Raw genomic sequence first — 23,394 nt, 5'->3', positions numbered from 1 at the left:
TAAGTGAGAAATGCACCGGTAAATATTTAGTGGCACTTTTCTAACTTTGTGTTTAGACTATGCAAATAAATTCCACAGGAGGAAAGAAGGGTGGGCCACCTACTCCAGAGCCACATCTGCACGTTCCAGATCTTAGGACCCTTGGTACTCCAGGAGATCAGCATCCTACAGTGCTTAATGTTCAAGGCTGTCAAAACGGATTCCTGCTCCTTTCCCCACTGTACTGCCACCAGCACAACCAGTGGAAGAAGTCGCTGCCACCGGACTGCTCACTCAACCACAGCCAACATAATTATCACTTCCAAACCTCTTTCAGAGACCTTGGCATTGTTGTATACTAACAGTATATGATTTTTCTAATTTGCATTAGGTATTATATAGCTGATTGCAGTTGATAACAAATCTTACACATATTTGTTTGATGCATAATAAGGTTCTTCACCTTATTTGTTTCAGAGTAGCAACAGTTTATCTTTCCAGATAAATTAGCTCTGACATAGCAACACCCAAAAAAATCACTTGCATTTTGTGCATCTTATGCACTTCATTCCTTCTTCATTCATGGTATTCATTTAGTAGTTGTTGATTACTCTTGTCTTGTGTTGATAATACAGTAATCGGTTCTACAAGTTAGAGATACCACCAATCTAATGTGATGTACTCATAACCACACATTAACTGACACGTGATCCAAGAATCATAACGTCAGCTGTGACATGAGTACCCATCACTACCGTATTTCAATTGTAAAATTGTAAAATATTTCTCACAATACTGTAACACAAGCACCAGAACTCATCATTGATGTCTACCTCCACCACAACAGGTCTTCTATAGAAAGAGCTTTTACATTTTCAGTGCATGCTGGTATTCCCACGACTGCACAGAATGTTTAAATGGGCTGTGTAGATTAATGAGGGTGTGAACAACAACAAAGTAATATCTACAGATGCCATACAGACATTCCTAGGAACCTGTCCAGCTGATCCCCAATCATAGGAAATGGGAAGTGAGCAATGAAAAAAAAACAAACAAAAAAAAAAATCATAAAGACCCTCTGGCATAGTTCTGTAAAAGTGAGAAGTAAAAAAGCCTAAGAAAATAAAATGCCAATACACAGAATGGAAATGATCATTACAAGCATCTCTGGTCTTGGTTTTGTTCCTTCGTCGGGTAGTTGTCTTTCTGGATGCTCTGGAAGATGAAATAATTATAAAAGTTGGAGAAAAAACACAAAAAAGCATGAGTGTATCCTTTCATATGCATAAGAATACAGTGGTTTTACACATGTGGTTTTACACACCTTTAATCAGAAGTTCAACAATCCAGTCTTCTGACTCTTCTGATATGATGTAGCACAGGTATTTTCCTGCATCAGTGTGTTGAAGGTTGTTGAGTTTGAGGGAAAAGTTTCCAGTCTTATACTCCTCAGGGAAGGTTTCAGCTCTGTTATTATACTGTGGATTCTGTTCTTCCACAGAGCCTTTACCCTCCATAATGTCATACACATTCAGTTTGTACTTGTTTCTCCAGCGCACATCAATGCCTTGATTTGTAAGTGGAGGTTCTTTAGAAGAACAAGGTAAAACAGCAGAGCCTCCAATAAAACCTACAACAGTCTCCTGCAAAGACACTGAAAACAGAGAGAAGATATGATAAAACAAACAAACTTAGTTTAGCAGGCAAGAAAGGCAAGTCATTGCTTTACAAATAATTGTTCATTTTAGAACTCACCTTCATCTGCCATTAGAAACACAGACAGCAGAGTAAAAAACCACCACCTGTGTAAACAGAAACGAATGATTAAATTCTCTCAAAATTTCTGAAAATTTCAGCCTCTGAGATTAACGATTTAAAGAAATACAGTTGTTAGGATGGCATGAGATTAAAAGTGATTGTCATCATATCACATAATCCTCTATTATTAAACAAAAGTCCCTATATTCCGCTACTGAAGCTCTAGTGTCACAGAAAAAAACATAAATAACCACATTAATTACTGCAGTAAATTCATCCACTAATTGAAATGCCATATTTTGTTTTTTTGTTTGTTTGTTTTTTGGTTAGTGTTATAATTATACAACCTGCTTGATGCTGGAATGAGAAATGTCACAACAAAGTATCTAAAATTGTCACTACCGAAACGGTCACGACTGAAACATTTGGTGAATTTTCGTTAGTGGCATCCTTGTTTTTTGGGGTGTTATTCTGTAAAACTGTCACTAATGAAAGTCACAACCAAAACATGTCAACAGTGTTTCAGTAGTGACAAAATGGAAAACATTATCCTTTATTTGGGGGAAAATAAACTAAATTTTAGTACGGTCATGTAATTTATTTTTTTTTTTTTTGTATTTTAGCATGTTTTAGTAGTGTTTTAGAATGTGGGTTGAAATCTGGTCGCTACCAAAACATTACTGTCACTGCTAAAATGTGCATGACTGAAAAATGAAATGTTCTTTTCAAAAATACAGTATACTGAATTATCAACTATGATGTTATGATAGTGTTTGGTTCAGTGTATATTCAAATAATGAATCCTTAAGTTTGAAATCACTATGATCAACTTTTTGCTTTTTTCAAAGAAAATATCAGATTCAAAATACAACAAATCTCATAAATCACACATGAAATACTGTTAAAATTGTAACATTTATTGATTTACCTCTGAAAACATTATAATAAAATAGAAAAAAATGTATATATTTACAAAGAAAATGTAAGCAAAATCTTAATAGGTCAGTGTAACCATTCATATTAAATTATATATTACTGTGTATCAGTACTGAAAAATTTGGGGAGAGGAAAAATATTCAAAAACTTTCTGAAAATAAAACATGAGAATCAAGTACAATTACTAAAAATATGTACCTTGAATATTATACAATTTGCATACATTCAAAATCTGTGGAAAAAGACATTTCCAACTTTGAACCAATTCTGTAGAATGGCCCATGTTTTCAGACGATGTTTAATATGGTGACACAATCCTCAAATGCACTGTGTGAGAAGTATGAGATTTGATTTTAGTTGATGTTCCAGGTTTGAGTCACCACATTTGATTTAGTCTGTGTATGCCTACATTGATCAATGTTTTGGTTTGGTATGTATTGTGTATAGGAAAGGTTACTAACAACCCGATCATCATATTTAAGAGCCTGGGCATCAGATTATTTAAAAACTATTAATAAAATCAGAGAAGAACTGGACGTCTGGTTTCTCTCAAGGCTTTTGTCTAGAAGCTTTTCCTCTCAACTGTTTTCAATTCAATGTACAATGTGGCCATCTAGTGCTCATAACCATGTGTAGCATGTACTAAACTGCCACTGGTTTCACTTTCAGTTCAAGAGACTTCACTTTTCAGTATTCAGTAATATTCAAAATAATTTAAACAATCTGCACTGCATAAAGCACTATATAAATAAAGGTGACTCGACTTGTTTTTAATTACTACTACAGTCATTATGATTGGTAAATCAAAAATGTATTTGAAATTATTTTCAATATTGTACAGAAGCACCATATTCTAATTTCTAACGTATAATAAAAAGTTTGGTTATGCTGGACATTTATTTTCCTTTTACTAGAATATAAATGCTCATCCTCTGAAAATATATGTAAAATATGTAAAAGTGTACATGAGTTAGCCTATATAAAAATGAAAAACTATTACCTCCAGAGATTTCCAAATAAGATTCTTTTGTAGATTGTCATGCTGCTCCTCTTCAGTTCTGTGAAAATAAAAGCTTGCACATCATGGAAACATATACTATTCATTCACCAGCCTAGCCAGACTGGAAGACCAGCTAAAACCAGTAGCCTACTTCCAGCTTAAACCAGCCAAGTCCAGTTAACCAGTCCAGTTTTGTTTGTTTGTTTGTTTTTTTTCAGCAGGGTATTTATTATAAAATAATGCATTCCGCTATTTGCAAAATTATACGTTTATTTTAATAAATGCCAGTGTCTTAACCACAACATGAACACATTTGAGTAAGCTTTTACAAGTCTTGCTACTTTACTTAAGGTAAAGTAACACATGTGCTAGTAAAGTCTGAGGATGATACACCTCCACATTCACATAACATTCACGATATTCACACATTCACTTTTTAACTTGTCTGATATGCTGAAAACTGATACTTTAAAACTTGGGGAAAGCGGGGACAAAAGTACCATTTTTCAGAAAAAATAATTTAAAATGATAATTGTAGACAGAGATATATTTTTGCTGTGGCCTATAACTCAGTAGTGTGGTCTATTAATACCAGGTATTTTGTAAAAATGTAGAAAGACTTCAGTATAATTTAAGTTTGAACATAAGTTGCACATTGTTACTTTCGACCCCGTTGGTTGGGAAGAAAATAACACACAGGTGGGTCAAAAGTAACAACAATACAAGGTAGATTTTTTGTGTTACTCTTGTTTTTATTAAATATACATGACTATGACCTTTTTAATATCTAACTGCAAACATATTTTGTCCTTAATCTTTGCAAAAAATTATTACATTTTCCTTTTAAATTTAAGTTTCATCAAATGTTTCAAAACCTGTGTGTACAAACTTGAATTGTTTAAATTATTTATTTAACTTATTTTTATAAAACACTTTTTAACAGAATGAATAATATGAAAATTTATTAATTAAATAAGCATAATATAAATTCTCAACATAATGTAACAGTAGGCCTATTAATGTTTCCATCCAGTTGTTTGTATGCATAAATTCAAAATGTGCATAAAAACATCTGGAAACACTGCAAATTCATAGGTGGAGCTGGAAAAGCTAAGGTATGGCTAAAACCTAAAAAAGATTAAAGTAAATGCAATGTAGCAACAGCTCTGAGACTGATATTCCTTACAGATAGGCCCTCTCATGAACATGTAGCTAAATCAGACCTCTGTCTGTCTTTCTGACTCTCACTCTTGGCATATTCTTTTGGTATAATACAACACAAACATTATAATAAACGTTTTAATAAATGATGCAAGACACAGAAGTCACCAAATTAGCATGCTGCGGGACAAAACAAACACTTGTTGTCACTGTAGGTACTTGTACTTTCGTCCCGACAGGAACTAAATCCGATTTACTTATATACTGACAAACTCTAAAAAGGCAAACTTCAGGATGTATTACAGCACTAAATATAACATGTAGATTGATAATTACTGTGACACATAAAAAAATGACAAACACAACACAACTAATTTGAAAAAAAAAAAAAAAAAATTACCACTTCCATAATTTACTTATTGTACTCTAAAACTGCTTTCCAGTGTTACGAGATTTTTGGTTTCCGAGATTTTCTGTTTCAGTGGGTGGAGCATTCATGAATATTCATAAAATTCCAGACATTCGCGTGGAACTGAGAATTTCAGTTTACGCTCCTTGTATCAACAGGTTTAATGGAATATTTCAAGAAAGGTAACGTTAATTATATTTTCAGCGTTGCACAAACATATGCATGAACTGCATTTATTCATCATTTTGTAAGAGTTTATAATGTTTTTTTTTATTTGCGTTTTGTTCACAAACCTTGCACGTTTTTGTAGTCCTCCATGACTAAATTATTGGAGGCACTCTGTGTAATGTTATAGGATAAAGCACAGCAAATATCTAGTTGTATACATTGATTTCAGTTCGTTGTGCAGTTCATTTGTAGTGATGCTTTAAACTGTCTATTAATTGTAATCATTTGTTAAAAACATCACTGCCTGCAACAAACGAAATAAACCTATATGAATGTATTTGTTGATATATTGTTTGTATACTGGTGTGATGATCCATGTCTTAACTTACCCTGTTCAACATTCTCCATGTTGTTTGGTTGTGAACTGGTTGTAAACTACGATAGTGGCATACACTGCTGCCAAAAATGTGGCTGAAATGTGATTTTTTTTTTTTTTCCCCAATATATAATACTTAAACATTTGTGCAAACAAATATAAATGTATAAATGAAGATTATCAAAAAGTTTAAGATTCCACTTGCACAGTGAAACCAAGAATCCCAGAACTCCTGGATGGTTACATCTAGCCTACATTGATTTCCAATTGTAGTGCAGACTGCAGATATAGACATGTCAACCAACAAGCATTTCAATTTTTTTTTTTTGTTATGCTCTTCTGTTCCCTTTTAAGGTTTAAACGGTCATCCTCTGTAAATGAGTGAAATAATGTTCACCACCATATCAGTGGCCTAATAAAAAATTTACAACCTACACCAATGTTATTCTGTGTCATATGTTCTTTGACCATGTGTTCCACCTGGATGATACACAATGATTTTGATGCAGAGCAAACACTCATTCAACATTATTTATAAGTCATAAAGTTTTAGAAAATATATTCTTAATTAGGCCTTAATTAGAGGTACTTTTTATTAAAATAATAATAATAAAGTGAAATAAAATGGAATGGTGCCTTGACCAGCTTTTGATAACTAGATGCTATTATAATGAGTGTGGGTGTGGAAATTTGATTTGAGACACTGTTTTTAAAAATATGAATTCAATAGTGATTCACACTCAAAATCCAGGAAAATGTATAGTCATGGAGAATGTGATTAACAAATGAAAGTTTTCCTGAAGTTTAAGTATGAATCACTATTGAAGTCTTGTTACAAACAAAAAAGGTGTATGCATCAAAACAAGACAACACAAGAAATGTCCTTGTTAAATATGCTGTATAATAATATGACACATAATAAAGCAATTCTAAGATCATATGTAAGATATGTTTTAAAAAACAATAATAATAATAATAAAAATAAATAAATAAAATAAAATAAAAAATCTAAACTTGATTCTGGCCTTTGATTTATGACATTACCATTCAAAAGTTTTGGGATTACAATGATAAAGAAATATGTATACAGTTGTTTGACAGGGAAGCATTAAACCAATAAACAACAACAGTAAAGACATTTATAATGTTGCAAAAGATTTCTATTTAAAATAAATGCTGTTTATCTGAACTTTTATTTATCAAGAATTCTTGTCACACTTCATTAAAGTGCCCCTATTATGCCATTTTAAAGGTTGATAATATTGTTTTAATAGACTCCCAAAACAGGTTTACATGTATGCAAGGTCAAAAAACACTTCAGTTTTCTCCAAAAATAGATTTAATTTTACCCCATTTCTAAATGATTCCTAAACGACTTGTGTGAAGCAGTTTGAAGAATCTGTCTCTCTAAACCTCTCCTTTCCGTGAGCCCTCACTGCTGTGATTGGTCAGATGGCGCAGTCCTTTATGATTGGTTTACCGCGTACAGCGTGTCGGAAAACGAAACGCCCATTGCCATAACTGACTGACAGCCCTGAATACATGTCAATACATAGAAAAGATGGCATCGATTTTGCCATAACAATTCCAGCCAGAGTCTGATGATGAAATGGCTGAAGTGGCTGATCGACAAGTTAACACGGTCTACTGTGGAAAGTGCTCGCACCTGGCACATTGTATAATGCATTAAGGCGGCTTTCACACCGAACGCGGAAAGCGCTGCGCTGGTCGCTGGGTTCAGTTCAGCCCTTCAGAGCGCAGCGGCAAAAGTTCATTTGAACAACTCATTTGAACTTTGTCCGCTGCATGTGCACTTTGGTCGAGGCAGAAACAAGCCGTCCTCGCAGGGCGGAAGGCATTGAAATGAATGGGTTTCATAGCACAGCGCGTTCCGCATTTGGTGTGAAAGCCACTTCATGCGCCATCCTTTATCATTACTCCAACTAATGAGACAGACAGACAGTCAAGCTGCATCAGTCACAAATTGTCAGACTGCAGTGGGTCCACAGCTGAACAACAGAACTACAAAAGTGTGATTTAGCCAGTTAGAATGACATGTGTAGGGTTGTTAGACAACATAACATACAACTATTACTACTACGTATTTTGAACAATTGCCAGAAAATACAATCTTTGTAGATTCATCATCTTTTGGAAGTGAATATAAAACAGTTTTACTCACAGCGCGGGATACAGCGTCTTCTGTATTATGTACCTGTAAATTTCCATGTGATGTAAACCACATGGAAATTTTGACAAGTTACATGGGCAGACATTATGCAAATGTGTTATTTCAGCTGTTGCATTCAAAAGAAAAAAATTGAATTCCTGACGACTGGTTCAGGCAAATGTGAGCTTTTTTTTTTTTTTTTTTTTTTTTTTTACAAGACAATAACTTGAAATCGTGCACTGTCAGCTTCACAAATTTGCAGATAGTTTATGTTCACATACAGCTACGTGACACACTGCATGAAAGATCATATTTGAAAAGGCATAGTAGGGGCACTTTAAGCACAACCATTTTCACCATGTGATAATCAGAATTGTATCTTGAGCAGCAAATAGCTGAAAGATCATATGACACTAAAGAGGAAAAACTGAAATTGAAAAGTACAGACATAGTGCAGACATACATATATTTTGACTTATAATAAAATTACATTTAATGTATTCAGTTATGCTTATTCAATTCCATAAAATGCTGTGATGTATTTGTCTTCTCATTTAAAGTGTACCAAATGTGGACTACTTTTTACTTTTTTGTCCATACAATTTTGTTTAATCTAAAAGTTTGCTTGTATTTAAGGAACACTTTCATGCATGTGTGTGCTCTTAAATTCCTGTTCATTTTGTACATAAGCCAAACTGTTTGAACAATCACACCAGGTTAGACTAAACATGATTAGTTCACATTCCAGCTGTTGCATTCAAAAGAAACATTATAAACACTTATAAAATAATGAACAAATGTAGTTTAGGCATAAGTCTGCACAACGCTGAAAATATAATTATCTTTTAACATTCCATTAAACCTTCTGATACAAGGAATGTAAACTGAAATTCTCAGGTCAATGCATGTCCGGGAGCTCATGAATGAAAATCTCGGACACCAAAAATATCGTAACACCGGACCTAACCGCGGAAAACAATAGGTGTGTTCGACTTAACGCAGCGCTGCGCAGCTGTGTTTCGGGTTTATTCTAACATCCTCAAGTCCGATAATGCTGACAAATCTGTGTTTTTAAAACAATAAAAGTGTTTTTACTGTAGTCGCAATGTCATATTGAGTCAGATTCATCATAAAACACTGACAAAAGCATAAATAACCCCACTTTATTAGTATTTAAATAGTATATGTTCATGTTGATCATTATTCTTGTTCAGATGGCGCTGTATTAAGCAGTATATGAAACATGTTTCTCTTGCTCATGAAAACGCTTTTGAAAAGTCTGTGCATTTGATAAATGTTGCATTTAATTCACTTCATCTGTAATAAAGGATGCATGCAAACACCGCGAGAGCTTCACTAACGAGACCAGAATGTGTCCGACTTGACGCCTCCGTTTTCAACTCCGCCCCCGACTGCTCTCGGCTACTCTCGTTGATCGCCGCCTGTAGCCGTAGATGAAGTCGAACAAACCTAATGACAAAATCACGTGATATTTCTCAGCTCAGTCAAGGGTTAGGTGCTGAATGTGGTATCATAGCTTGGAAAGCAAATATAGTCCGGGCTCTGAGAAAATAGCTTTGTTACTTTCGTCCCCGCTCTTTCTTACTCTTTGTCTGTACTCGTTACATCCACTAGGGATGGGCGATACCTCTTATTTTATTTTCGATCCGATACCGATATTTTCAAGCCCAGTATCGTCGATATCAATACCAATACCGACACCCTTTTAAACTAAACTGATCTTTTAAATTATTAAAAGAATACAACAAGTAATTATACTCACTTTATAAACTTTATATTTGAAAGTCGTGAAATGAAGTGTACCAAAATTGTATTTTAGCTCTTTACTGGGGCAGTAACCTCAAAGGTGCACCTTCTCTACCCCTAAAACCCAGGAAGCATACTAATACCATATACAAGTACTCACGCATTAAGGGTAGATAAGGTAGAAAGGTGTACCTTTCTATTAAAAAATTACTTAAACTAAAATTAATAAAATTCTTCTTCTTCTTCTTATTATTATTATTATTAATTATTATTACAATGGTTTTTGCTACAAATATTAAGGTAAAATAATGTTCCTGTAGTGTTATCCATGGTAAAAGGAAGCAAGCTGAAAAAGAGAGTGTCTTAACCATGGTAAATTTGTTGTTACTGCAATTTTACTACAAACATGTGGAAAATGTGGTTACTGTAGTAAAACCATGGTTATTTTATTTATTTATTTTTTTTGTAAAAGGCTGCCACGCTGTTTTACCCCTAAAGGTGAAACTTTAGCACAAATAGTTAACTAATTAAATAAATATTTCATGTACACTATACTGTTCAAAAGTTTGAGGTCGGTACGATTTTGTAATGTGTCTTTAACCATGCTAACCAAGGCTGCACTTATTTTAACAAAAATACAGTAAAAACAGCAATATTAGGAAATATAACTATTAAAATAACTATTTTCTATTTTAATATTTTGAAAATTGTAATTTAAAAAGCATCTGTGATCAAAGCTGAATTTTCTGCATCATTACTCCAATCTTCAGTGTCACATGATCCTTCAGAAATCATTCTAAAATCATTTGCTACTGAAGAAACATAATTTCTGATTATTATCAATGTTGTAAATAGTTGTGCTGCTTCTATTGCCTAATTGAACAAGCACTGTAAGCGAAGCGTCAGCAGCGAACGCTATCTGTGATCGATTGGTTCTGTCTTTCAGCATTTGCGTGTGTTCAGATGAGCAGGAGAAATAGTTCTATTCTACACAATTCGCTAATAGTATATTGTTCCTCTTAGATGCTTATTTTATGCACCTAGTTTCTTGCTAAATAAATTAAATTAATGGTTAAAAATGCACTTTAGAATCGATATTTTTATGTGAGGATCGATCCTTTCGATACAACGTCAGTATCGAAAGTATCGATACTTCAGGATCGATCCGCCCATCCCTAACATCCACAATAAATGACACGTCCCCCAAAGCCTCATTTGCTCGTTACGCTGCCCATCGTTTGAATAAAGTGCATTCACGCCATATCGAAATTCCCGTAATTACGAGATTCCAACTTGTAAAAAGTGTTCACGTCCTCGTAAAGCTCGTAATTGCAACTTGTAAACTGGGAGTCTTCTGAGAGCTGAGACTTGCACCACATGACCGCTGTACCACCTCACCAATGTAGACTCTTTTTAGGAGCTGATAGTGTAGCAGAGTCACGCTACAACTCTATATTACACTGGTTGAGGCGGCCAAATATGGACAGGATTCCGGTAAGAGAATCAGGGATTGGAGAAGAGATTCTTCACAAAGATGCATTTATTTAACAGTCTTTGGGTTGTCATCTGCACCAATTATTCTCTGACAGTGATATCTGTATTAATGGTCTAAAGCAGGGGTTCTCAACCTTTTGCAAGCTGGGCCCCCCCCAAAGCTGGTTCATCCCCCCCCCCCTTGCATACACAGATAGATAGATAGATAGATAGATAGATAGCCCTAGGCTATTATTATTAGGCCCACATTATTATTATTATTGTTATTATTATTATCATCAGTAGCGGTTGATAGGCCTATTATCATTACTAAGACTATTGTTATAATTGGCAGTAGCACCAGACTTCTAATGTGAGCTTGCAGACATTAATATTATTATGAGTAGTAGTAGGCCTATCCTCATTACTAGGCTGTTGCTATATAATTATATGACGTTACATGCTTTATTGTTATTATTATTATTATTATTATTATCATCAGTATAGGCCTATTATCATTACTAGGCTATTGCTATAATTTGGAATTGGCATTATTCTGATATTAATTTATGCTTTATTATTGTTATTATTACTAGGCCTAATAGTAGGCATCATCTGCATTTTTTACAGAAGCTTGCAGGTAGGTGATGTTAATGTTAGACCTGAGCCTGCTTTGCCTGGCAAAGATCCTCAATTCTTGGCTCAATGTTTGATAAACATAGCCTCAAATCATCCTCGATTTGTGCACGATTGCGGTATTTCGTTTTGAGTGCAGTCATTTTTGAGAATCCTGCCTCACACAAATATGTCGACGCGAAAGGAAGGAGAATCTTAAAGGCCACGTCACAGAGTTCAGGATATTCCTGCATCAATGCTGCCCAGAATGACGAAAGTGGGCAGGAGCTAAAGAGTTCCTTCAGTCTACTGTCACTCTTCAGCTCAATAAGCTGTTCCTGCATATCAATTGATAGCTCGTTTGCTGTGCACACAAACGGATCTCGAACCCACGCAAAAGAGCTATAATCCTCTTTAAAGTACGTCGCAAATTGTTTTCTCATTGCTGACAGGTGCTCAGACGCTGATTGAAATAGAGAGGAGAAATCGTGTGACGTGCCTGCATCAGTGATAAAGTCTGCAAGGCTGGGGAACATGTCGCAATTCCCTCGACTGATGCGGCCATGCCAGAGGTCTAGTTTTTGTGTGAAGGCGTGCACTTTGTCTGCAAGGAGCAAAATATGAGTTTCGCGGCCTTGCAAAGACAGGTTGAGGCCGTTCAAGCGGTCAAATATATCGACCAAATAGGACAGAGACGCAAGCCACATAGTGTCATCCAGATGCTTCGCCAGATCTGATTTGATTTCTGTCAAAAACCACTTCACCTCCTCTCGCAGCTCATACAACCGCTGCAACACCCGCCCCCTGGAGAGCCAGCGAACTTCAGTGTGCAGAAGCAGCTGTTCATGCCCTGACCCCATCTCCTGGCAGAGGACCCCAAACAAGCGAGTGTTTAGCGGCCGTGATTTGATGAGATTGATCATTTTCACAGAGTCAAAAAGAACCGGCATTTTTTTAGCAGCTAGTGCTTCGCGATGAACCATGCAATGTGTCCATTTCACAAGTGGAGCTACTTGCTGAACGCGAGCAGCTAGGCCACGCTCACGCCCCGTCATTGCCTGCACACCATCCGTGCATAGGCCAACGCATCGGTCCCAAGCCAAACCATTTTCACGGATAAAAATATCAAGGACATTGAAAATGGCTTCTCCTGTAGTGTGCGACTGAAGAGGCCGGCAAAACAGGACATCCTCCTCAATCGCCTTGTCACGCAGATACCTGACATAGGTGAGGAGCTGTGCCTGCCCAGCAATATCAGTGGATTCGTCCAGCTGCAGCGCGTAGTAAGGACTCTTTTTTACGAACTCTATCAGTTGCTCTCTGATATCATTGGACATGTCTACAATTCTCCTAGCGACTGTGTCATTGGACAGCGGTACTGCACCGAGTTTGGCTGCTGCACTATCGCCTATCATTATTCGGCACGTCTTGCGCTGCCGGCAAAATGAGAGTCTCGGCGATTGTATGCGGCTTACCCAGTTTACCGATTCTTTTGGCCACTACATACGATGCCTCCAAACACTGTTTAGACACATTGCTGTGCACTGAAATGGTTGCCTGTTGCTGATGGAGGCCATCAAGCTTTCTTTTAAAATATTCAGCCGGTTTATTTTTAATGCCAGCATGCTTTGTTTCGAGGTGCCTTTTTAATTTGCAGGGCTTCATACTGTCGTTTGCCAGCACCTCGGCACACACGACACACTTAGGTCTCAGATCAGCCGTGGCTGTAAACCCAAACTGCAGGTATGCTTCATCGTACCTTCGAAGCTTTTTTGCAGCTGGTGGTGCGTCGGTTGGCTTGTTGGTCCTCACAAGAAATTTCTCCATTTTTGTTATGTGTTTTCAATAAAGTTTAGGCAATATGTAACTGTGTGTGTGGCTATGTTGAGAGACGTATCAGGGGCTAATCAGTAGGGACTTAGGCATGATCTTTAACTAAACCAACAAAATAATTATTTTGCAGACAATTCAGATTTTATTTTAATACTTAACGATTGTAGTGTGTGTGTGTGTGTGTGTGTGTGTGTGTGTCTTAGTCGCGTGGGTAGTTTTAGCGAAGTGTAGCTACTGCCTAGCAGTTAAAAAAAATACTGGCTAGGGCTGAGATTTGATCTAAAAACTTTAACAAGAATGTTTGTGGGTTTAGTCTTTAAAAAGACTGTTGGGGTTTTGTAGTAAATGCCTATGTAAATCGAGATCGATAACAGACTAGCGAGAGCTGGCACAAGCGAACTTGGCAAGAGACTAGACTGGAGTGAATGGAGAGCTATGTCGTGAGTCAATTTAAATGCAGTGATTTATTTTTGTGTGAGAGTGAGTGAACATTTACATTTACGGGAACGGCGGCGGCCATGCGCATGCGCGATTCATTTGCAGCCTGGACGCGGAGGGGTGTGTGTCTCCTCTCTGCTCTGACTGCTGCGCGAGGCTACTGAGAGACTGACCGCCTGTGAGTGCTTTTGGACGGGAGAGGGGCTCACGGCAGCACCCGCTGCTCGTTGAGCACAGTAGGCCTAACTATAGGGTGATTCGTGCTTCCGAGTCTCCAAACGTCAAGTCTCCAAAAGTCTCCAAAAACACCAGTAAAAATCACTGGATTTGTCGCTTTTGACAAAAAAAAAAATAAATAAATAAAAATAAAAGTCGCCAGGAGGATGATTTGTTTGTGTTATAATCAGTGCTTGAAGTGGGGGGAAAAGGTGGCGGTATTTGCATTGGAAAATCATTACATTTTTACAGTGAAAAACAAAACTTGGAGATATTGCTGTTACAACAATTTATTGTAATTTATTTATTAACAACATAAATGTATTTAAACATGTTTGTGTGTGCGTGGCTGTGTGCGTGCGTGTATTTCACAAAAACTAAAGGAAAGTTTTAAATGTAGCCTATATTCTGACTAGTTTATTCGTTTTATATCAGTGATGCGCGGGTCAATGTATAAACAACCCGAACCCGACCGAAGTTTTCAAATAACCCGCCCGCAACTCGGACCGCAAAAAAAGAAAAAGAAAATATTGTACCCGACCCGCTTCCTGAACCGCATGTTTAATATCTGCGACTGACAGCAGCGATTATATGCGGCTATGCGGTGGAGATGCGTTCACTGTCAAAAATCATTCGGCATTAATTAGGTTATTTTGTCAAAAGAAATGTTCTTGATTACAAGAAAAATACAGATTGTTCTTGTTGTGATTTATTTTGTCTTTCCTTTATACAGATTTAAATAGTTTCGTTTTCGAAGTACTCTAAATTATATCAGTGATTCTCCGATGTTAAATATGATCAAGAATTATTTTATTTCGATCTACAGTGTAATAAAAGTTAAGAAAAATATTAGCCTATAGCCCTAAATATATAGATTACAAGCTAATTCCTTTTTTCTTAACTTTTAACTTCTTCTAAAAATTATCAAGAATATTAAATCAACTCAATAGGCTAAAGAATTTTCTTATACAAACTTAACGAATGCACTTCAAAACGAAGTTTTCATATATAAATTCAGGAATCACGAATATGACAAAATAATATTATTACCACCTCCTTAGCATCGTCAGAGTTTGAAGTGCTGTACAGGCAGTTATCAACATAGAACGAATTCTCAACAATGTTAACCAAACTGACCTGGTCATTGTGATGTTCTTGAGCGTGGCGTTGGAGGGCGTAGATGGCGCAACACGGACTGCATGTTGTTCCGAACGGAAGCACCTGCCATTCATAGATTTCGGGCTCCTTGTCTCTGCACATGTTCCGCCAAAGGAACCTCAGCACGGGCTTGTCTGTGGGCAGCAAGCGTACCTGGTGGAACATACCCTTTATGTCCCCACTCACGGCCACGGTGTGCTGTCGGAACCTCAGAAGCACACCTAACAATGATGGACCCAGCATCGGACCAGCGAGTAACTGGCTGTTTAAGGACTGCCCCTGATGTTGAAAGGAACAGTTAAAGACAATCCTGTCCTTACCATTGTGATGCACCATGTGGTGCGGAATGAACCAGGACTCTGAAGTATTGTGTGCTTCCTCTGTGGTAATCTTGGCTACATATCCAGCAGACTCCAGCTTATGGATTTCAGTGCAGTAGGCTTTGGCTCGTTCGGGGTCTCGTGCCAGTCTGCGCTCAGTACTTCGCAGACTGGGAAGAACAGCCTCTTTTCCAGCATGGAGTATGGTCATGGGCATGCGTCGGAGCAAGGGTGTGGCATAACGTTGGACACCATCTACGTCCACTCTTGTGGTGGCGTTCTGGAGCATGGCGAGAGCGTCTTTGTCTTGCTTGGACCTGGTGACCATTCTCTCGTTGTATGGGAGGGTGTCGACCAACCAGAGTCGTTCAACGTGCCGAATCATCATGGGGCTGAGCAGTGGTAATGTGAAGGCACTGCTGATAACACAGTGAAGGCTGCTTGGGGCTCATTGGACCTTGAAGAGACCATCCTAGTTGTGTTCTGATGGCTATCGGTCCGCCTTCAGGGCCTCGGCATACAGGCTGTATCGGCATTAAGAGGTGCGGCATGTCAGAACCAATCAGGAGTAGTGGTTTGACTCGGTCAACAGGGGCAAGAGGAAGATCTCTCAGATGACGGTAAGCTCGTTGAAGTGCAGCCACTGGATAGTTATGAACATGGTATTTATACTGTTCACTGATATGATTGTGACTGCTCAACAAATTGTCCAATGCTAACTTAAATAGAGCAAAGTCACTCTCAGCACCGCCCTCGAAAACTGGTAATGAAGGTCGTGGAATGCCATAGGCTGAAGCAAACAGGAGCTCTGGACTCGGATGCGGTGGGTAGACAGCTGAGTGAAGCTGAGACGAAGCTGCTTGAACGTAATCAGGGACATGAGGTGTCGTCGCGGTCGCTTGGTGGCTGGAGGCAGGGAGCTGTGACGGACCTGGAACTGTTGTCACTGGTGTTGTTGCCATCTGTTGTACCCCGTAACGAAGGGTAGGTAGTGTGGCTGCAGTAGGCTGCTGTGTCACGCGCTGCATACTGATGCTCATGGGGTATGCAGCAGAGGTTGGCATAGTGAACGCTGCTGAGGACTGAGGTGCTGCTTTCAACTGTGATGACACTGAATATACTGGAATGGCGGTATGAGCAGATGGTGCGGTGTCAGGGATTGGCGATGAGAATGCTTGTGGTCCCGGGATGAGTGTGGCAGGCAAGGGCGCACTGGCAGAGTAAGTAGCAGGTGGGGCCCACTGTGGTGGTCTAGGTGATGGCTGGGACACCGCAGAGCCATCAGGAACTGGCTGTTCGGTAGGACAGGGCAGCAGCGATGATGTCACAGCTGGCGACTGGAAAGGGGGCTGCTGAGGCATGGAAGACATGAGCTGAGGTGAACAAGCCTGGCTGCGCTGCGCTGGAAGCTGTTGCGTGTTCGGAGAACCAGAGTCTGTAGGAACTGGAGTGGTTGAACTAGAGTCTATAGAGAGCATGGAAGATACAAGCTTTGCTACTTCGAGTTCAGTCTCTGCTTGATGAAGCTTACGCTGTCGTTCTAGGTGCTTTGACAGGGCCACCTTTGCGGCAAGCGCCTCCTCTTGCATGCGCTGGGCTTCCTTTGCTTGTGCTTGCAGTCGTTGGTGTTCCAGATCGATCAGTGTGTCCTCTTCTACTTGTTGCCGTAGACTGTCATACTGTCTCTGCTTAATCTTCTCCTCCAATATAGCAGTCTGGACGCTAGAGAGCTCTGGTGGGACATAGACACCCGCGGAAGTAATGGAACGCCTACTCGTCCTGGAGTGAGAGCTGACACCGCTGTGAGACGTTTTCCTCAAGCTGCTTCGGGGCTGACTAGGACAGTGAGAGGAAGCTTTTGGAGGAGGGTCACCTGCAGGTTGGTAGCCAACATCGTAATCATCCAGATGGGTAGGCAGATTCGTCTTGCGTCGAGGTCTGGACGATGTCTCAGATGCGTCACCTTGTGCTTTGTCCATATTGGTTCAATACTGCTCTCAATCCGGCTCGAAGGACCACCTTTTGTAGCAGAGTCACGCTACAACTCTATATTACACTGGTTGAGGCGGCCAAATATGGACAGGATTCCGGTAAGAGAATCAGGGATTGGAGAAGAGATTCTTCACAAAGATGCATTTATTTAACAGTCTTTGGGTTGTCATCTGCACCAATTATTCTCTGACAGTGATATCTGTATTAATGGTCTAAAGGAACAATAAAGAAATATAATCACAACCATATTCTGAAAACCATTTACACATTCACATTAAATCAAACATATGCACATAAACACTGATTAAACAATCAAGTCTGCATCCTTAACAATAATAGCAACCTATCCAATGCAAATAGGCATAATATAGCTGTGCAATGACGCATTATTAATGTAAACACAACTGTGACGCAGTATAATAATCCAGCCGATGCTAACGCTAATTAGCGGGTTTCTCTCGCGGCAAATTACGGCCGCTACAGCGCTCAATACTTGTATATTTTAACCGAAAACAATCGTGGGGGATCAATAAAGTATACTAAATGAACATACACATGCAGATATACTTACATTAAAGCTTAAAACGCATTATACCTAACATAGACAGAGACGTGCAGAGATGAGCCTTCACCGAACGGTCTTTCTGTGTCACACTAAATCAGTCCGTATGGACAACAATTTTAGTTCCTGGGACAGGCTTTCGTACAGATAGTGTTGCCATAAAAAAGCATAATTCCCAGTCTGAGGACTTGAACAGCTCCGATTAGACCGTCACATGTTGTCATCTCGAAATTACGATATGGCGTGAACGCAGCATTTGTCCTCACACATTGCTCAACACATGACGTTTCGAATGGAAAAGGAGGAGCAGGCGGACATATCCCAGGCAGTTTTACGCCCCTGTTGTTCTTGATACGTCCAGTAGGGGGAGGCTGTATAATATGAGATCGTAACAGAACAGACCAACAGACCAAGAAGTAATTTTGTTTGGACCCAGTGATGCTTTTGATGCTAGTAGTTATAACCTTGGTCATTTCACCCAATGAGTTACTCCATGTGCAAAAAACTGGATTCGGACCTAAAGTTCAACAAACAGATTTTTCTCTTCTTCATGCAAATTGTCTTCTATATTTTCAATCTCTTCTTGAATTTCTTCCTCCGCTATCTGAAGCAGCTCATTGTTAAAGCAGCCTTCTTCAGTTCCCTTCAGATTTTTCTCGATGGTCAGCTTTTGTAATCACACCAGCGTTTTCTCCAGTGTTTGTTGTCAATAACATGAGCACGACCTCCACATTTTTCAACAAGCTGCTGAAGTTTTGGACTCTCCTTTACAAATTCCTCAATAGTTTGACCATGTACATCTTCGCCGACAGTGAACAAAATCAATATGTGTTTAAGGATATCACCACACTGCTCAAAATATGAATTCATAATATCCACTATCTCCATTTCTTGTTTCGTGTGCCTTGCAACCTTTAGAATCATTACCATTATGTCAGGACTTGGACCCATTTCAGTGATGGATTTAATGATTTCAGATCTGATGGTGTCCTCAGTAACAACTGTGTCAAAAAAAAAAAAATGCTTTATTGTCATACAAGTTTTGAACTTCATCGCTAATGTTCTACTTTCAGTTGTGAGTGTAGTTCTCAAAATATCAGTTTTCAAATACTTTTGGTTTGTATCACACTGTTCTGTTTGTTCTCGCTTTTCACATGTTTGATAGGCCCATCTGCTATTTTTGACAAAGTTTTATTACAGCATACAAAGACACATTATGTTCTGCCATTTTAACCTGAATCATTTTCTCAACCAATTTATTCAGTTTACCAAACAAGCCTATTTATGAGTCCTTCAACCATACACTACAGAGATTCATTCAAACACTGATTCTTTCAAAGAAACACTAATTTGTGATTTTAGAAGACCACATCTTCATCTGTTTTATTTATTTATTTATTTATTTATTTATTTTATTTTTAATTTTTTGTACCGTTGTACAGGGAGTAATAGGCCTTGTGCATTTATGGTCATGCTGTAGTTTTGTCATTCTTACACAATTAATGTTAGACAATAAGACCCTTTCATACTAAAGGTCCCCAATATACTTGAAACAAAATTCCTTTTCGGAATACGTGAGCAGTGGTATACTGTTAGCGAATGTAGCCCACTCTGATGAAACCAACATTTAAATGAATATGTAAATATGTGTTGCGCGCTTTCCTCTCAGTGACAAAATAAACAACAAAAATGAAGAAAACAGCAAGCATTTTTTATAAAAAGCTTTTTTTTTTTTTTTTTTTTTATTGATAATAGCAACATGGGAAAAGTACAATGCTACTGTAAAGTGGCTCTCCACTGTGTTCATGTTTTTACCCGCAGACACAGGTACTAACTCTTCTGGAAAGTTTGCTTTGGCAAGCTGTTTCAACCTCCCAAAACAAACTTCGTTTTGGCTGGATTAAGTAAGAAATTTGTCAGTTTGTTATTTGATTTTGCCTGAAATATACTGAGGCATTAAAAGCAGAAAATAAATAAGACAAAATGTCTTTTCACACCAAGACCGAAACGAATATACTGTATGTCATGCTGTAAAGCACATTTCACTTTAAACATCCATGCATATCGAATTTATGAATTTTGAAGCCTAAATACAATCGCCATGAAGTAAAAAGCTAAACATAGGCAACAAACTAACTAAACCATGGTCACATGACTTTTCACCACCATTAAGCTTTTGTCAACATGTGTAGTCTTAATTTAAAAACATTTTCAAGCTTGAATTAGAATAAGAGCACAATTATAAATGAGGCTGTGAAAGCAGAGTTTACCTTATCAGTATGATGATGTAGCATCTGGACCAATCAGACATACAGTTATTTGTCACATTTAACAAATAATCTTTAAAACCAACAACCCAGCTATATGCTGGAGTTTTGAAGACAACCCCCCCAAAGCAACTAACACCCCAAAAGGGCTTAGTTGCCACGGTGACTATCTGATAAGAGGTTTTATTGCTTCAAGGAATGCACATCTGCCCCTGCTACATTTGCCATAGGAAAGACACAATGCCTATAGAGATAGACTCTTTCCTATTCATTCACAGACAAACCATTCTTTGACCTTCCTATCACACATAGCCCAGGTTATTGTGTACAGTATTACTGCATTGTACTTTAATTTTTGTCTGTTGTATTCGTATTTGTCTTTTTACTGTTTTATGCATGCGTTATGATAGATGACTAGTTGTATAAAGCACCTATGTCATGTTTGGTCTCTTTTAATTCGTATTGCGATGATCTAAAAGATGGTGTAAATTAGATGTTGATACCCATGCAACATATTAGTGTTTTAAGAAACCTTAGTAGTTTTGCATCAACACCCAATCGAATAAAATATGCAAAATACCATGCTCACAGACAAAGAGTCGTAAACTTTCCCTCCAAAAGGTGAAAGTTACCATTGGTTCGCGGACCTCCTGGAGGCACAGCCTCCAGAGAGCTTAAAGGCAAACGGTTGACCGCCTCCCCAGTTGTTCTTCTTCTTCCCTCTCTTCACTTTCTCCTTCGTCTGCAACATCTTCTGATTGCTGCCCGTGTGGAGGAACCCACGGGGAGCCTGAGCCGGCACAGGGCATGCCCGGCGGGCCCGACAGGCCCAACATACAGAGCTGTGGCTCTCGACCACAAAGAGCCAGACAGTTCCACGCAACCCTGGAATTCATCTTCATGACTCGCCTCAGCCAGTCAGTGGTTCTTGGAGAACCTAAGAAGATGAACTAGAACTCTTCAGGACTTCCCTAAGCACGCGCCAGGCCTTGCGGCCTTGTCTTTCCATTCCCCAAAGATCACAGGACTTCAGCTGGGTCCCTCTCAGCTCTTGGTTCTTCTTCACTTTTCACATGGGAAGAAACTCCCAGTCACCAACGAGTCAGGACATCTTTGGAATTCATCATTCTTTAGACCCGGAAGAACGTGATTGCAATTCCAAAACCACCACTTCTCCAAACCATCAAGACCTTCACCAGAAACTGCATTTGGACACTTGTTCAACGACCAAGGCAATGCAAGTATCGTACATTTAACTAAACAATACAGAGGTTTAGTATAAGCTGTAGACAGCACTGATGGTTTCACAGCAGGTGGTTAACTGACCTTTTTTCCATAGCTTCATGTTCCTTCTCTCTCTCTAACTGCTTCTCACTGACCCTTCCCCATGTATGAGTGATTTCATGTTTGTTTGTTTAGATTAGTTATGTGTTAGTCCTTCGTTAATAAACTATTGTGCACAAATTACATGAGTTTTGATTCTGATTCTGCCTTGCAAATTAATGTCCCTTTACGATTCCGATTCGAGCTACATGCTCTAATGCAATGGTACTTTAAGAAAGTTATTTTCTGTGGCCAAGAAAATATCATTTCTTAGAGTTGATATAAAGATTATACTGAATGTTCGCTGAGCGAACAGATTAGTTGATGGAAAATTGATTCTGCTACAGTTACTACTGGCAGCTGATATAAGTAATTGTAATTAATCATAATTAATTGTAATTATTTATATACATTTCCCTTTGAGCTAAATTCGCTACAATGATGTGTTTTCCCCGACAACCTTGGCAGTCTCATTTAGACAAGACAAAGAAAGGTTTTAAAGAAATGAAGTGACCATTACTGATGTATGTCACAGAATAAACCATATGATAACCAAATATCTTGAGCTTGTTAACCACAGACCTCAGGAGAGTAGCAGTCCAAAACACAACCACTAAGTGTGCTAATGGTGATGTGCAAGTATTTTGGAGCTATTGTTCTAAAGCTGACTTTGTTAAAGTTCCCTGTTACAATAGACGCTTCATCGCGATATGCGGTTTCCTGCTCGCTCATCTTCCCATACAGTTCCTTGAGTGCCTGATCTGTGTTGACTTGAGTGGAAACATAAGCAGCTGTGATTATGATCACTGGAAATTCCCTCAGTAGTCAGAATGGATTGAAGATAAGAGATGTGTGCCTGCAGTTAACAGAGTTTTTTGCTTAGCAACTAAACAAAAGCCAGAATGATTGAAAGAGGACGTCAGAGGTGTACGATGTCTGACGAGGACCTCTCTTCCCACTTTTCCGTCTGCGTTTCTTTGGTTGTGCACACGCGGCCCAGACAACATGCAGGATCAACACTGTTCATGTATCACAGGGTACGCTTAAATTAATGTACATTTAACCATTTTAATATGTAGAGACACTAAAATGTAGACCTTTGTTTATGTGTTTTAGACCTGCACTGTACATGATGTGAGAACAGTTTTTACATTAGCATGGACCAGTGATGGAGTACTCGAGTCCTGGACTCGGACTCGAGTCCGACTCGAGTCACTATTCTTTGGACTCGAGTCCGACTCGAGAATCCACTCTCTGGACTTGTGACTCGACTTGGACTCGCGGATTGATGACTCGTACTTGGACTCGGACTCGAGGATATATACAATCGGACTTGAGCATTCATCACTTTGTTTTTGACTAAATATGTTATAAAAAAATTATATAAGGTGTTACACTTTTCCTGTTTCGTGCCCAAGACCGGCCGCGATCTCCCTTCACAGACACTGCTACCTCTCGCTCTCTTTGCTTGAC

The 23,394-nt window shown here is 38.5% G+C and overlaps 1 protein-coding gene across 4 annotated transcripts in view; it reads right to left on the bottom strand.

Moving 5' to 3' along the window:
- The window catches only part of LOC127154115 (CD276 antigen homolog), a 272,215-nt gene extending 253,569 nt beyond the window's left edge, over positions 1-18,646 (bottom strand). Inside the window, exons 1-5 of one of the 4 annotated variants that reach the window (XM_051095522.1) lie at positions 18,341-18,646; positions 15,437-17,981; positions 1,735-1,781; positions 1,304-1,633; positions 1,020-1,194 (exon numbers count right to left, since the gene is read on the bottom strand). In XM_051095522.1, the coding sequence (XP_050951479.1) occupies positions 16,146-17,756 (1,611 nt within the window). In that variant the 5' untranslated portion in view covers positions 17,757-17,981; positions 18,341-18,646 and the 3' untranslated portion in view covers positions 1,020-1,194; positions 1,304-1,633; positions 1,735-1,781; positions 15,437-16,145. Of the gene's footprint in view, positions 1-1,019; positions 1,195-1,303; positions 1,634-1,734; positions 1,782-3,673; positions 5,400-15,436; positions 17,982-18,340 lie in introns of those variants that run through there. The other 3 variants (XM_051095526.1, XM_051095524.1, XM_051095525.1) reach the window with 3 other exon arrangements.
- Between the last annotated feature and the right edge of the window lie 4,748 nt (positions 18,647-23,394).

Source organism: Labeo rohita, chromosome 22, assembly GCF_022985175.1.
Source record: "Labeo rohita strain BAU-BD-2019 chromosome 22, IGBB_LRoh.1.0, whole genome shotgun sequence".
Classification (NCBI taxonomy): Eukaryota; Metazoa; Chordata; class Actinopteri; order Cypriniformes; family Cyprinidae; genus Labeo; species Labeo rohita.
Note: the sequence above shows the minus strand (reverse complement) of the source record. Positions and strands in the feature narration are given on the sequence as shown.